The 16,996-nt window shown below is 45.2% G+C and overlaps 1 protein-coding gene across 8 annotated transcripts in view; it reads left to right on the top strand.

Annotated features, from left to right (window-relative positions):
• The window catches only part of LOC129816352 (cell adhesion molecule DSCAML1-like), an 87,232-nt gene that overhangs the window by 4,788 nt on the left and 65,448 nt on the right, over positions 1–16,996 (top strand). For all 8 annotated transcript variants that reach the window (XM_055870808.1, XM_055870753.1, XM_055870761.1 and 5 more), the window contains exons 2-3: positions 11,851–12,171; positions 16,812–16,958. In XM_055870808.1, coding sequence (XP_055726783.1) covers positions 11,851–12,171; positions 16,812–16,958 — 468 coding nt within the window. The remainder of the gene's footprint in view (positions 1–11,850; positions 12,172–16,811; positions 16,959–16,996) is intronic.

Genomic DNA, 16,996 nt, shown 5'->3' on the forward strand with positions numbered 1-16,996 from the left:
CAGACAGACAGACAGACAGACAGACAGACAGACAGACAGACAGACAGAGAGAGAGAGCGAAATATTCTAAATGCAAACATGTTGGCATACAACATCAAAAGTCTTCTTGTAAGACGCAACAAGATGTGAGCTAGCTAGCGTTCGGAAGGTAATGGATGGAGAGATAGAGGAGAAGGAGAAGAGCACAGGAGATGGATGGAAGGAGAGGAGGAAGTGGAGTTCAGTCAGTCTGAAAATGATCCTACATCTGTCTCCAATGGGAAGAGGTGCTCCATGATGTGTGACAGAGAGAGAAAAGAGGATGGGGGTNAGCACGGGCCTGGGGGGTGATGGGGTATATGGTGTACAGAAAGCAGGGGGGCAAAACCCCTGCCTTGATTAGATGTAACCCCCAACAACCCTCCAGCCCAGCCCTCACATCTTCCCACCCCACACCAACCACCTACTTATGCCAGACCCCTAAGGATTATTCATAAGCTTACACCTACCTCCATCTCCCTGTCTCTTCTTTTAATTTGTATGTACTTCCCCTCCCCCTACTTGCTCTCATAACACGCACACACACACACACACACATGCACAGACAGACAGACAGACAGACAGACAGACAGACAGACAGACAGACAGACAGACAGACAGACAGACAGACAGACAGACAGACAGACAGAGAGAGAGAGCGAAATATTCTAAATGCAAACATGTTGGCATACAACATCAAAAGTCTTCTTGTAAGACGCAACAAGATGTGAGCTAGCTAGCGTTCGGAAGGTAATGGATGGAGAGATAGAGGAGAAGGAGAAGAGCACAGGGAGATGGATGGAAGGAGAGGAGGAAGTGGAGTTCCAGTCAGTCTGAAAATGATCCTACATCTGTCTCCATGGGAAGAGGTGCTCCATGATGTGTGACAGAGAGAGAAAAGAGGATGGGGGTTGAGACAGAGGGAGCACTGATGTGTATGCACATGAGCAGAGGGTTAAAGAGAGAATGAGAGAGAGAGAGAGAGAGAGAGAAAGGGGGAAGATGGAGAAGAGGAGAAAGCATTATGCATTTGGTTTGGTTTGGTTCAGGGACTGCGAGTTTGATGGTGTGTATGTGAAAGGGAATGTGGGGGTGTGGGCATTTTTTTACCAGCTCATCAGTGTGTGGATTGTGTTTAACACATGATACGATTGTTTGCGTGTGTGTGTGTGTGTGGAGTGAGTGTGTGTGTGTGTGTGTGTGTGTATGTTTGTGCATGCGCGCGCACACCGGAGAGGCGTAGACCAGCTGTATTATGCATAATGAAGTCTTGCATAGGCAATGGCTTCTGCCTCTCCGACATACATATTCATGGCTCGTTCTCAAGCAGGCTGCATAAAATAGTGGCTCAGTGTGTTCTGCGCACACTCACTCCTGCAACCAGCCAGCAAGCCAGGGCTCAGCTCTACCAACACCACTAACAGGCTCCAATGCACTGCAATGAAAACACCTCAATGAATGAGGGGACATGGATGCGTTTCATTATACATATTTTCTATTGTTTTTCCTTATTGTGTTTTATTAGGACCGAACTCCCAGTTCTACTGGTGTCACCATATACCAGGTCAACACTGAACTCAGATGCTTTGGACTGAATTTGACTGAAAGGGGGTTTGTTGATGTGTTAACATGACATAGTACATTAATGGCTGGCAGTCAATACACAGTCAAATAGGATGCTAGAATGTTTTGGCTGAATGATTTGATCCATTCAGACTGACTGTTTTTCTGAGAAGCAGCTCATGATTCCACAAAATGGAGATGGGAAGGCCATTTGAGCCATTAATTAACAACCAGCTCTCACAGTCTCACGTCAGAATTAGACATTCATCCATGGTTATCTAATATCAAATTTCGAAGTTGTTACAAACGTCAAATTTCAAAGTGTTTAAGGTTAAGTTTAGGCATTAACTCAGGTTAAGTTTAGGCATTAACTCAGGTTAAGTTTAGGCATTAATGGGCCTCCCGAGTGGCACAGCGGTCTAATGCACTGCATCGCAGAGGCGTCACTACAGACCCGGGTTCGATCCCATGCTGTGACCGGGAGTCCCATAGGGAGGCGCACAATTGTCCCAGCGTCATCTGGGTTAGGGGAGGGTTTGACAGGGGAGGCTTTACTTGGTTCATCGCGGTCTAGCAACTCCTTGTGGAGGGCCGGTCGCCTGCAGGCTGACTTCGGTTGTCAGTTGAACAGTGTTTTCTCCGACACATTGGTGCGGCTGGCTCCCGGGTTAAGCGGGTGGGTGTTAAGAAGCGCGGTTTGGCAGGTCATGTTTCGGAGGACGCATGACTTGACCTTCGCCTCTCCCGAGCTCGTTGGGGAGTTGCAGCGATGAGATAAGATCCTAAATGAAAAAGGGAGTAAAATACAACAACAACAAAAAAGACTTAAAAATTAAACATTTAGGAATTAACTCTGAAATCTTAAGGTTAGGCATTAACTCTGAAAGGTTAAGGTTTGGGATAGGCTTAAAAACAAAAATCTCAAAAATTGCCTAGGAACCTTTGGAATCATTCAGATAATTACGCCCATTTGCCATCCCCGTCCACAACACTCTATCTAGCAAAATCTAAACCTACTTGAAGGTAACAGAGCTAACTGTTGACCCTAGTGGCCGGTGTCCACATTATCTCCTGGCGTCCTCAGACATGGATGGACGTCGAATACTGAATTGTATCACAGGTGACCTGGCTGTTAATTAATGGTCCGGATGGTTTATCCTTCCATTGACTTGGATGGAAGTCACTTGCCCCCAGTTCACCCCCTCAAAATACAACTAACACACTATATTCACACATAGTATGTTGTGTATATATTTTTCTGTCACATGCCAGTGCCACCATGGCAACCCCTCTGTCTCCACCCAGTGTGAGCATGCCCTAAATTCCGCTTGTGGCATGTGTGTGTGTGTGTGTGTGGTGTGTGTCTGTTTGTGACAGGCTTTGAGTGGGCTGGTTGACCCCCCCCCCCCTCTCACTCACTCCGCACTCGATACTGCCCAGTACCCCTCTTTTAACCCCCCTCACCCCTCCAGCCCCCAGGCCCCTAATCTAAAGAGGGGTGGTCCTGCCCCCCCCCCCCATGCTCTCAGCCTGCCTTTCCCCCCTCCACCACTCCACCCCTCCACTTTAGTCCTCTCCCCATTGGGAGATTATAGATATTGCCATCTTTAATATGGGCTTTATGCTCGGGGGCCATTATCAGTAATCTGCAGAGGGGAGGGAGGGGAGGGGGCATGGCACATGCATTGGGGTGGGGGAGCATGTCTGACCTGGATTCTGCAGTCCACCATCAGATGGACGGCTAGAGTTCATATTTACCATCTGTAACATGCTGCCCTCACTTCACATCTAACATCAACGTTATGTTGAGCCCAGACCATGGAGCCAGTAGTGAGTGCTACTGTTCTTTCAAGGGGACATGACTCGTGTCATTATGGACTAGCCCTTAGGTGGGATTATATAGCCTATGGAAGCATCATTATCCATAGGAGCTGATTTTACTCCAGGGTTAATCTCTAGACTCTGTCCGTGGTTCTGATCTTACTCTTGGGTAAATGTATAGAATCTTTCCATAGTGCTGATCCTGTGAGAAAAAGCTTCATAGTCTAATGGGTTGCTATCACCACCATCTGAAATCTGCAAATGTCTGCAAATGTAACCAACCTGTCTGTCAACAGCACAACGTACACACTAGCAAACACAAATTTACATTAAATTAGCCTAAGTGTTTACTCTAGGGTTACTAGAGAGCCTGGTGCAGATGGTTTGGACAGTAGTGTTGGAGGGGCTGGACAATAGAGAGAGAGAGAGTCTAGAGGTAGAGGTGAATGAACCCTCGCAAGGCTGCCGGCCCAGACGGCATCCCAAGCCGCTTCCTCAGAGCATGGGCAGAGCAGCTGGCTGGAATGTTTACGGACATATTCAATCTCTCCATCTGCCAGTCTGTTGTCCCCACTTGCTTCAAGATGTCCACCATTCTTCCTGTACCCAAGAAAGTGAAGGTAACTGAACTAAATGACTATCACTCCGTAGCCCTCACTTTTGCCATCATGAAGTACTTTAAGAGGCTAGTAACAAATCGAAGGAGCTGATCGTGAACTTCAGGAGACATCAGAGAGAGCATGCCCCCATCCACATCATCGGGACTCAGTGGAGAGGGTGAAAAGCTTTAAGGTCCTCGGTGTGCACATCACTGACAACCTGAAATGGTCCATTCACAACCTCAGGAGGCTGAAGAAATTTGTCCTGGCCCCTAAGACCCTCACAAACTTCTACAGATGAACCATTGAGAGTATCCTGTCTGTATCACCACCTGGTACGGCAATTACACCTTCCGCAACTGCATGGCTCTCCAGAGGGTGGTGTGGTCAGCCCCATGCATTACTGGGGGCACATTGCCATCCCTCCAGGACATCTACAGCACCCGGTTTCACAGGAAAGCCAAGAAGATCATCAAGGACCTCAGCCACCCGAGCCACGGCCTGCTACCATCTGGAAGGCGGAGACAGTACAGGTGCATCAAAGCTGAGATCGAGAGACTGAAAAACAGCCATCAGACTGTTAAACAGTCACTACTAGCCGGCCTCCGCCCAGTACCCTGGCCTGAACTTAGTCACTGTTACTAGCCGGCTACCACCCGGTACTCTACCCTGCATCTTAGAGACTGCTGCCCTATGTACTGTGCCTTCAGAAAGTGTTCACACCCCTTGACTTATTCCACATTTTGTTGTGTTACACCCTGAATTCAAAATTTATCAAATCAAATTTTTTTCTCACACAACTACACATATTACTCCATAATGACAAAATGAAAACGTGTTTAGAAATGTTAGCAGATGTATTCAAAATGAAATACAGAAATATCTAATTGACATAAGTATTTGCACCCCTGAGTCAATACAGTGATTACAGTTGTGAGTCTTTCTGGGTAAGTCTCTAAGAGCTTTGCACACCTGTATTGTACAATATTTGCACATTATTCTTTAAAATATTCTTCAAGCCCTGTTAAGTTGGTTGTTGATTATTGCTAGACAAACATTTTCAAGGCTTGCCATAGATTTTCAAGCCGATTTAAGTCAAAACTGTAACTAGGCCACTCAGGAATGTTCAATGTTGGCTTGGTAAGCAACTCCAGTGTATATTTGGCCTTGTTTTAGGTTATTGTCCTGCTGAAAGGTGCATTTGTCTCCCAGTGTCAGACTGAACCAGGTTTTCCTCTAGGATTTTGCCTGTGCTTAGCTCTATTCTGTTTCTTTTTATCATAAAAAACTCCCTAGTCCTTGCTGATGACAAGCATACCCATAACATGAGGCAGCCACTGCCATGATTGAAAATATGAAGAGTGGTACTCAGTGATGTGTTGTGCTGAAATAGCCCCCAACATAACACTTTGTATTCAGGACAGTTTTTGCTGTTTTACTTTAATACCTTATTGCAAATAGGATGCACACTTTAGAATGGCATGCATGCATCCATTCTTACTTCCTTTAACTCTGCCATTTAGGTTAGTATTGTGTAACTACACAAGCCATTAAACTCTGTAACTGTTTTAAAGACACAATTGGCCTCATGGTGAAATCCCTGAGCGGTTTCCATCCTCTCCGGCATCTGAGTTAGTAAGGACGCTTGTATCTTTGTAGGGACTTGGTGTATTGATACACCATCCGAAGTATAATTAATTCACTTCACCATGCTCAAAGAGATATTCAATGTCTACTTAATTTTTTTTATTTTTACCCATCTACCAATAGGTTCCCTTTTTTAATAGCCATTGGAAAATCTCCTTGGTCTTTGTGGTTGAATCTGCGTTTAAAATTCACTGCTTGACTGAGGGACCTTACAATTATATGTATGTGTGGGGTACAGAGATAATGTAGTAACAGATTGAGTCCATGCAATTTATTGAGATAATGTAGTAACAGATTGAGTCCATACAATTTATTATGTAACTGGTTAAGCACATTTTATATACTGTATTATAGTCAATGCTCATCCTATATAACTACTGCTGTACACACCTTTTCTATTCATATACTGTCCATACTGTCTATACACACCATCCTCTTTAAAAACAAAATCTCACCTTTATTTAACAAGGTAGGCCAGTTGAGAACAAGTTCTTATTTACAACTGCGACCTGGCCAAGATAAAGCAAAGCAGTGCAACAAAAACAACAACACAAAGTTACACATGGGATAAACAAATGTACAGTCAATAACACAATATAAAAATGTATGTACAGTGTGTGCAAATGTAGTAAGGTTAGGGAGGTAAGGAAATAAATAGGCCACAGTGGCGAAATTATTACAATTTAGCATTAACGCTGGAGTGATAGATGTGCAGATGATGATGTGCAAGTAGAGATACTAGGGTGGAAAAGAGCAAAAAAATAAATAACAATATGGGGCTGAGGTAGTTGAGTGTGCTATTTACAGATGGGCTGTGTACAGGTACAGTGATCGGTAAGCTGCTCTGACAGCTGATGCTTAAAGTTAGTGAGGGAGATATGTATCCAGCTTCAGTGATTTTTGCAATTCGTTCCAGTCATTGGTAGCAGAGAACTGGAAGGAAAGGCGGTCAAAAGAGGTGTTGGCTTTGGGGATGACCAGTGAAATATATACCTGCTGGACTGCGTGCTACGGGTGGGTGTTGCTATGGTGACCAGTGAGCTGAGATAAGGTGGGGCTTTACCTAGCAAAGACTTATAGATGACCTGGAGCCAGTGGGTTTGGTGACGAATATGTAACGAGGGCCATCCAACGAGAGCATACAGGTCACAGTGGTGGGTAGTATATGGGGATTTGATGACATAACGGATGGCACTGTGATAGACTACATCAAATTTGCTGATTAGAGTGTTGGAGGCTATTTTGTAAATGACATCGCCGAAGTCGGGGATCGGCAGGAACGTCAGTTTTACGAGGGTATGTTTGGCAGCATGAGTGAAGGAGGCTTTGTTGCGAAATAGGAAGCCGATTCTAGATTTAATTTTGTATTGGAGATGCTTAATGTGAGTCTGGAAGGAGATTTTACAGTCTAACCAGACACTTAGGTATTTGTAATTGTCCAAAAATTCTAAGTCAGAACCGTCCAAAGTAGTGATGCTAAGCGGGCAGCAATCTGTTGAAGAGCATGCATTTAGTTTTGCTTGCATTTAAGAGCAGTTGGAGGCCATGGAAGGAGTGTTGTATGGCATTGAAGCTCGTTTGGAGGTTTGTTAACACAGTTTCCAAGGAAGGGCCAGAAGTATACAGAATGCGTAGAGGTGGATCAGAGAATAACCAGCAGCAAGAGCGACATCATTGATATATACAGAGAAAAGAGTCGGCCTGAGAATTGAACCCTGTGGCACCCCCATAGAGACTGCCAGATGTCCGGACAACAGGCCCTCCGATTTGAAACACTGAACTCTATCTGAGAAGTAGTTGGTGAACCAGGCGAGGCAGTCATTTGAGAAACCAAGGCTATTGAGTCTGCCGATAAGAATGCGATGATTGACAGAGTCGAAAGCCTTGGCCAGGTCGATGAAAATGGCTGCACAGTACTGTGTTTTATCTATGGCGGTTATGATATCATTTAGGACCTTGAGCGTGGCTGAGGTGCACCCATGACCAGCTCAGAAACCAGATTTCATAGTGGAGAAGGTATGGTGGGATTCAAAATGGGCGTTATCTGTTCCACATTTTTTGAATGGGGCATGCTTATTTAAGATGGTAAGGAAAGCCCTTTTAAAGAACAACCAGGCATCCTCTACTGACGGGATGAGGTCAATATCCTTCCAGGATACCCGGGCCAGGTTGATTAGAAAGGCCTGCTCGCTGAAGTGTTTTAGGGAGCGTTTGACAGTGATGAGGGGTGGTCGTTTGAACACGGGCCCATTACGTACGCAGGCAATGAGGCAGTGATCACTGAGATCCTGGTTGAAGACAGCAGAGGTGTATTTAGAGGGCAGGTTGATCAGGATGATATCTATGAGGGTGCCCATGTTAACAGATTTACCATTGTACCTGGTAGGTTCCTTGAAAATTTGTGTGAGATTGAGGGCATCTTGCTTAGATTGTAGAACGGCCAGGGTGCTAAACATATCCCAGTTTAGGTCACCAAACAGTACGAACTCTGAAGATAGACGGGGGGCAATCAATTCACATATGGTGTCCAGGGCACAGCTGGGGGCTGAGGGGGGTCTGTACCAAGCGGCAACAGTGAGAGACTTATTTCTGGAAAGGGGCTACAGGGCCTGGGTTAACCTCTACATCACCAGAGGAACAGAGGAGGTGCAGGATAAGGGTGCGGCTAAAGGCTATAAGAACTGGCCGTCTAGTGCTTTGGGAACAGAGAATAAAAGGGGCAGATTTCTGGGCGTGGTAGAATAGATTCAGGGCATAATGTACAGACAAGGGTATGGTAGGATGTGAGTACAGTGTGGGTAAACCTAGGCATTGAGTGACGATGAGAGAGCTTGCATCTCTGGAGACACCAGTTAAGCCAGGTGAGGTCTCCCCATGTGTGGGGTGTGGGACAAAAGAGCTATCCAAGGCATGTTGGGCTGGACTAGGGACTCCACAGTGAAATAAAACAATAATAACTAACCGAAACAGCAGAAGACAAGGCATATTGACTTTAGAGAGAGGCATGTGTAGCCGAGTGATCATAGGGTCCAATGAGCAGCAATAGGTGAGTCAGGGAGCCTATCGGTAGTCGCTACTATGCTAAGCGAGCGGGAGGCACGCAGTTCAGAATGCTAGCGGGCCGGGGATAGCAGCTGGGTCTTCGGCGACATCGCAATGGAAAGGCCTGTTGAAACCACTTCGGACGATTACATCGGAAGACCAGTCGTGATGGATCGGCGGGGCTCCGTGTCGGCAATATAGGGTCCAGGCCAATTGGCAAAAGAGGTATTGTAGCCCACAAATTTGCGGGTATACCTCTTCGGCTAGCCAGGAGATGGGCCTAGCTCGAGGCTAGCTCAAGGCTAACTGATGCTTGCTTTGGGACAGAGGCGTTAGACAGCAGTAGCCACTCAGTTGCAGCTAGCTAGCTGCGACGATCTGGTGCAATGGCCTAGAGCTTGCGGCAGGAATCCGGTGATGTGGTGGAGAAAAGCAGTCTGATATGCTCTGGGTTGATATCGCGCTGTGCAGACTGGCAGGTATTGACCGAGCTAAAGCTGTCTGGTGTCCGAGCTAAAGGTGAAGACCTCTAGCCGTGGCTAACAGTGACTACTAGCTAGTAGCTAGTTAGCTGGCTAGCTTCTGATGGAGGTTCCAGTTATAACGTATACAAATAGCAGATCCGTACCACATTGGGTGAGGCGGGTTGCAGGAAAGTATATTTAGATCATAGTTGGAAAGTGAGATGAAAATATATACAGTTGAAGTCGGAAGTTTCCATACACCTTAGCCAAATAGATTTAAACTCAGTTTTTCACAATTCCTGACATTTAATCCTAGTAAAAATTCCCTGTTTTAGGTCAGTTAGGATCACCACTTAATTTTAAGAATGTGAAATGTCAGAATAATAGTAGAGAGAATGATTTATTTCAGCTTTTATTTCTTTCATCACATTCCCAGTGGGTCAGACATTTACATACACTCAATTAGTATTTGGTAGCATTGCCTTTAAATTGTTTAACTTGGGTCAAACATTTCAGGTAGCCTTCCACAAGCTTCCCACAATATATTGGGTGAATTTTGGCCAGGTTTCTAGGCCTCCTTGCTTGCACACGCTTTTTCAGTTCTGCCCAGAAATGTTCTATAGGACTGAGGTCAGGGCTTTGTGATGGGCACTCCAATACCTTGACTTTGTTGTCCTTAAGCCATTTTGCCACAACTTTGGAATTATGCTTGGGGTCATTGTCTATTTGGAAGACCCATTTGCGACCAAGCTTTAACTTCCTCACTGATGTCTTGAGATGTTGCTTCAATATATCCACATAATTATCCTGCCTCATGATGCCATCTATTTTGTGAAGTGCACCAGTCCATCCTGCAGAAAAGCACTTCCACAACATGATGCTGCCACCCCCGTGCTTCACGTTCTTCGGCCTACAAGCCTCCTTTTCCCCACAAAGATAACGATGGTCATTATGGCCAAACAGTTCTATTTTTGTTTCATCAGACCAGAGGACATTTCTCCAAAAAGTACGATCTTTGTCCCCATGTGCAGTTTTAAACCGTAGTCTGGCTTTTTTTATGGCGGTTTTGGAGCAGTGGATTCTTCCTTGGTGAGCGGCCTTTCAGGTTATGTTGATATAGGACTAATTTTACTGTGGATATACATCATTTTGTGCCTGTTTCCTCCAGCATCTTCACAAGGTCCTTTGCTGTTGTTCTGGGATTGATTTGCACTTTTCGCACCAAAGTACGTTCATCTCTAGGAGACAGAACGTGTCTCCTTCCTGAGAGGTATGACGGCTGCGTGGTCCCATGGTGTTTATACTTGCGTGCTATTGTTTGTACAGATGAACGTGGTACCTTCAGGCGTTTGGAAATTGCTCCCAAGGATGAACCAGATTTGTGGAGGTCTACAATTTGTTTTCTGAGGTCTTGGCTGATTTCTTTAGATTTTCCCATGATGTCAAGCAGAGGCAGTGAGTTTGAAGTTAGGCCTTGAAATACATCCACAGGTACACCTCCAATTGACTCAAATGATGTCAATTAGCCTATCAGAAGCTTCTAAAGCCATGACATCATTTTTTTGAATTTTCCAAGCTGTTTAAAGGCACAGTTAACTTAGGGTATGTAAACTTCTGACCCACCGGAATTATGATAGAGTGAATTATAAGTGAAATAATATGTCTGTAAACAATTGTTGGAAAAATTACTTGTGTCTTGCACAAAGTAGATGTCCTAACTGACTTGCCAAAACTATAGTTTTGAAATTTGTGGAGTGGTTGAAAAACGAGTTTTAATGACTCCAACCTAAGTGTATGTAAACTTCCGATTTCAACTGTACGAAAAAAAACGACGAAACCGACTGTTTACAGGGGACAAGACAAACACACGTCCGACTCCTACGCCATCTTGGATTGGGTGTATATTTATATATATATTTATATTCTCTGACATCGCTCGTTCTGATATTTCTTCATTCCTTGCTTTACATTTTTAGGATTTGCGGGTTTTGTTTTGTATTGTTAAATATTATTGCACTGTGGGATAAAGGATGTATGCATTACATATTTTGGGGAATGGTGAGATGTGTGTGTGTGTGTGTGTGTGTGTGTGTGTGTGTGTGTGTGTGTGTGTCTGTTTGATAAATATGAAAGAAGATTAAACAGACTTAACTCTGTGTCTGGCATACAAATTCCAATCACATAACTGTGTTTTTCCTCTTGGTGTGTGTCTGTGTGTCTGTGTGTGTGTAGAGGTAGAGGCCTCCTCCCCCATCCACGTAACCCACCAGAGGCTTTAACTCAAATCCCTGGCTTTCTGCATCACATGACTGATGTTTGCAGCTGGGCATTTGACATACATTTGTTATGATTATTTTGCTACACATTTGAAGGGCATTCATGTTCCTCCCCTTCTTTTGTTTTATTACAGGTGTTTATGTGTCATTACTTTTCATCTCCCCTTCTTTTGTTTTATTACATGTGTTTATGTATCAATACTTTTCAATCTCCCTTTTTACTTCTAGCGTAATTTTTATTGAACAACACAGGGGCAGAGTTCCAGATATGTATTTTGAATATGGAGCTCAACAGTGTTTTTCATGCAATTCGTTATCTGTTGTTTTGCAACAGTGACACTTAGCTTATATAGTTCTACATGTCACTGACTTTTCTCTACCCTACCTATTACCAACTATCCTATCTCTCTCCCCATGCAGTACACAGTGAGGATGTGGGCTCTACCAGGCTGTACTTTGTGAACGCATCCCTGCAGAGGCTGACCTACTCCAGCTCGGTGGGGGTGTCTCTGCCCTGCCCGGCGGGCGGCACCCCCACCGCCATCCTGCGCTGGTACCTGGCCACCGGCGATGACATCTACGACGTGCCCCACATCCGCCACGTCCATGCCAACGGCACCCTCCAACTCTACCCCTTCTCACCCTCCGCCTTCAACTCCTACATCCACGACAATGACTACTTCTGCACCGCAGAAAACCAGGCTGGCAAGATCCGAAGCCCCAATATCAGAGTCAAAGCTGGTGAGGAGAGGGGAGAAGGGGGCGGGGGGAAAACATAAAAGGCGGAGGGGAAAAGAGTGAATAGGAGAATGAAGGGACAGGTGAAGAAGGGAGGGGGAGAGGAAGTAGAGAGGTGGGATAATAGAGGGTGTTGATGCACAGAAGTAACTTCGATGGCAGAAGGGAGGGGAGTGATGGAGAGAGAAAATGTAAACAAGCAAAAGGCAGGGAGTGATTGACAGCTGCCAAAAGCCTGCTGGCCACAGCACAAGCCACTCAGAGAGGCACCTGAACAAACCCTGTTCCCAAATCCAGACTGACCTAGAACACAGTCTACTCTGCTAGGACAACAACTGTAGCACAGGTTCACTGGACTTTGTTACACACTACACAACCATTTAACCCCATCACCATGGTGAATTGAGGCCACCAGCCTGTACCCCTAGTTATACTCCACAACCTTCATCTAATCCCTTATGCTTCAACTGGTTTGAACTGTCTGGCCCACACACATAGGTATGTACATGTGCAGTATGAGTCACATAAGCACCAAGAAACAAATCACTAATGACAGTATCTATGCAGATGTTGCTGCTACTGCTGCTGGTTGCTATGCTATTCCTAAAGGATCAGCTGACTTGCGTGATGTTCTCCCTCCATCTTTGTATCTCTATTTCTATCCGTGTCATTCCTTCTCCTCCTCCTCTCTTCTTCCTCCTCTCACATTGTCCTCTGGTACCATGCTAAATATAACCGCAGCAGAACACTTCGTTCATTATCTCTCATTATGAAACCTAATTGGTGCACTCCATTGATTAGACATCATGCCAGTGCTATTTAACAAGGTGGACCTCTTATAAAACAACACAGGTTATAACTGCTGCTGATGTGGGATATATTGTAGATAGCTCTGGGCCTTTTCGTCCATTTGATCTATTTCATACAGTATCATATACTGGACAAACTAAGTGGAGGTGAGATGGTCAGTTGAATCAGTTTGTCAAGTGGTCACCTTTACAGTTCTCCTGGACTGTAGGTTCTCCACAACCTCTCTTGTTCCGCCTTCCTTCCTACCTCTCCCACTCTCTCTGTCCCTCCCTGTCCATCATTCACATCAGGGCAGACAGTCCCTCCTCCGTCCCTCCTGCTGTCAACATCTGTTTTCATATTCTGCCTCCCAACACCGACCTGCACTAATACATACTCCTACTAATACTAATACTAGCTAGCCAAGCCAGTGGAGGATTATGGAGGGAGAGAGAGAGAGATAGAGAGAGTGAGAAAGAAGCGAGAGAGAAGAGAGAAAGAAGAGAGAGAGAGACGCGAAAGAGAGAGAGAGAGAGACGGATCTGAGCCGCACGCCAGCCGGTCAGTCTCTCCTCGTTGCTGCTGCTGCCGTCGTTCCCTCATGACCCAAAAGCCCACCCCCAGGAGACAAGGGATTAGCATTTACAAAACCTTAGCAGCCGCGTCCCATATCCAGGGAGTTATGTATGGTCAGGGAGTTATGTATGGTCAGGGCGTTATGTATGGTCAGGGCGTTATGTATGGTCAGGGCGTTATGTATGGTCAGGGCGTTATGTATGGTCAGGGAGTTATGTATGGTCAGGGAGTTATGTATGGTCAGGGAGTTATGTATGGTCAGGGAGTTATGTATGGTCAGGGCGTTATTTATGGTCAGGGCGTTATGTATGGTCAGGCCGTTATGTATGGTCAGGGCGTTATGTATGGTCAGGGCGTTATGTATGGTCAGGGCGTTATGTATGGTCAGGGCGTTATGTATGGTCAGGGAGTTATGTATGGTCAGGGCGTTATGTATGGTCAGGGCGTTATGTATGGTCAGGGCGTTATGTATGGTCAGGGCGTTATGTATGGTCAGGGCGTTATGTATGGTCAGGGCGTTATGTATGGTCAGGGAGTTATGTATGGTCAGGGCGTTATGTATGGTCAGGGAGGTATGTATGGTCAGGGCGTTATGTATGGTCAGGGCGTTATGTATGGTCAGGGCGTTATGTATGGTCAGGGAGTTATGTATGGTCAGGGAGTTATGTATGGTCAGGGCGTTATGTATGGTCAGGGCGTTATGTATGGTCAGGGCGTTATGTATGGTCAGGGAGGTATGTATGGTCAGGGAGGTATGTATGGTCAGGGCGTTATGTATGGTCAGGGAGTTATGTATGGTCAGGGAGTTATGTATGGTCAGGGCGTTATGTATGGTCAGGGCGTTATGTATGGTCAGGGCGTTATGTATGGTCAGGGCGTTATGTATGGTCAGGGCGTTATGTATGGTCAGGGAGTTATGTAAGGTCAGGGAGTTATGTATGGTCAGAGAGTTATGTATGGTCAGGGCGTTATGTATGGTCAGGGAGTTATGTATGGTCAGAGAGTTATGTATGGTCAGGGCGTTATGTATGGTCAGGGAGTTATGTATGGTCAGGGCGTTATGTATGGTCAGGGAGTTATGTATGGTCAGGGCGTTATGTATGGTCAGGGAGGTATGTATGGTCAGGGCGTTATGTATGGTCAGGGCGTTATGTATGGTCAGGGCGTTATGTATGGTCAGGGAGTTATGTATGGTCAGGGAGTTATGTATGGTCAGGGCGTTATGTATGGTCAGGGCGTTATGTATGGTCAGGGCGTTATGTATGGTCAGGGAGGTATGTATGGTCAGGGAGGTATGTATGGTCAGGGCGTTATGTATGGTCAGGGAGTTATGTATGGTCAGGGAGTTATGTATGGTCAGGGCGTTATGTATGGTCAGGGCGTTATGTATGGTCAGGGCGTTATGTATGGTCAGGGCGTTATGTATGGTCAGGGAGTTATGTAAGGTCAGGGAGTTATGTATGGTCAGAGAGTTATGTATGGTCAGGGCGTTATGTATGGTCAGGGAGTTATGTATGGTCAGAGAGTTATGTATGGTCAGGGCGTTATGTATGGTCAGGGAGTTATGTATGGTCAGGGTGTTATGTATGGTCAGGGAGTTATGTATGGTCAGGGAGGTATGTATGGTCAGGGAGGTATGTATGGTCAGAGCGTTATGTATGGTCGGGGAGTTATGTATGGTCGGGGAGTTATGTATGGTCGGGGCGTTATGTATGGTCGGGGCGTTATGTATGGTCGGGGCGTTATGTATGGTCGGGGCGTTATGTATGGTCGGGGAGTTATGTATGGTCGGGGAGTTATGTATGGTCGGGGAGTTATGTATGGTCAGGGCGTTATGTATGGTCAGGGCGTTATGTATGGTCAGGGCGTTATGTATGGTCAGGGAGTTATGTATGGTCAGGGAGTTATGTATGGTCAGGGAGTTATGTATGGTCAGGGCGTTATGTATGGTCAGGGAGTTATGTATGGTCAGGGAGTTATGTATGGTCAGGGCGTTATGTATGGTCAGGGCGTTATGTATGGTCAGGGCGTTATGTATGGTCAGGGAGTTATGTATGGTCAGGGAGTTATGTATGATCAGGGCGTTATGTATGGTCAGGGCGTTATGTATGGTCAGGGCGTTATGTATGGTCAGGGAGTTATGTATGGTCAGGGAGTTATGTATGGTCATGGAGCGGTTATGGTCAGGAGGGACGTGGTTCAGAAGTTACAGTCAGGGGTTTCGGGTCACGGTGCTGTGGTGTTATTGTGGTCTGATCAAGGAGTTAGGTCAAGGGGTAGTGTAATGGGGTTACTACAACTTGGTTTATAGGTAGAGTATTTGGAGTATAGGTGTCCTATGTTTCACTCTCACTCCTGGTGCTAATGCTGTAGCTACAGTAGAAGAAATAAACCAACCCTAGCCTACTTTCTAGATATCCATAATATTATGTACATTTGTCATTTCGGTGAACAATCTCTTTACTGCATAGCTACAGCGGGCATTTATTCAAATGTAGATGATACAATTTCCATCAGAGCATATTTTATATGTCTAATCCCTGTTCCTATATCATATTATTATTATTTTGACATATTTATATGTCTATGTATGTCTCTGTTTCTCTATGTAAAGTGGATGTAGTAATGTGTATTGTTATACTGCAGTAGGATCCTAACGTTAATGTAACGCTGCCTGTTCGCTACACTACACTGCTGTTACCAAGGAGGGGGCTTCCAAAGCAGTTTCTTAGCAACCTTCAAATATGTCCTAGCTTCTCCTGATTTCACTAATTAGTTAATGCCCATTCAGGAGAGTGTAAAATATTGCATGAACATGCATGAACAGAACACCACTACTACACATCCCAATGGTTTTATTAAGCTGGGTTGTTATCTCTATCGCAGTGCTTTAACAGAAACCACCTATTCTGTCATATTTTTTATATTGAGTTGTATACACAACAATAGATTTGTTTCTGATGTTGATTGTAGCTAGCCAATAATGTTTCTGTTAATCCTTCTGAGAAATTGAATTGAAAACAGATGTACGATTAGTGTTATTGATGTGTTCAAACAATATCCAAAAACCGAATCTGAATTGTTCCCAATATGTTTGCACATTTAATATTATTAGTAGATTATTTTGCAATCCAATGAATGATTCTTACAATATTGACTGCCAGAATACATCTTATGTGTGCCACTACAACTCTAGTATTCACTTTTTCCTATAGCAAAATAAGACTTTTAGATTCTCACAGCACCTCCTTAACACTTGGTCTCTCTCTGTATAATAGTGTTCAGGGAGCCGTATACGGTGCGTGTTGCAGACCAGCGCTCCATGCGGGGCAACGTGGCCGTGTTCAAGTGCCTCATTCCCACCGCCGTGCAGGAGTACGTCAGCGTGGTGTCCTGGGAGAGAGACACTGTCTCCATCGTCCCAGGTAGGACATCATGGGGCAGAGAGGGGTTGGGGGGGGGG

This window comes from Salvelinus fontinalis, chromosome 2 (genome assembly GCF_029448725.1).
Source record: "Salvelinus fontinalis isolate EN_2023a chromosome 2, ASM2944872v1, whole genome shotgun sequence".
NCBI classification, from domain to species: Eukaryota; Metazoa; Chordata; class Actinopteri; order Salmoniformes; family Salmonidae; genus Salvelinus; species Salvelinus fontinalis.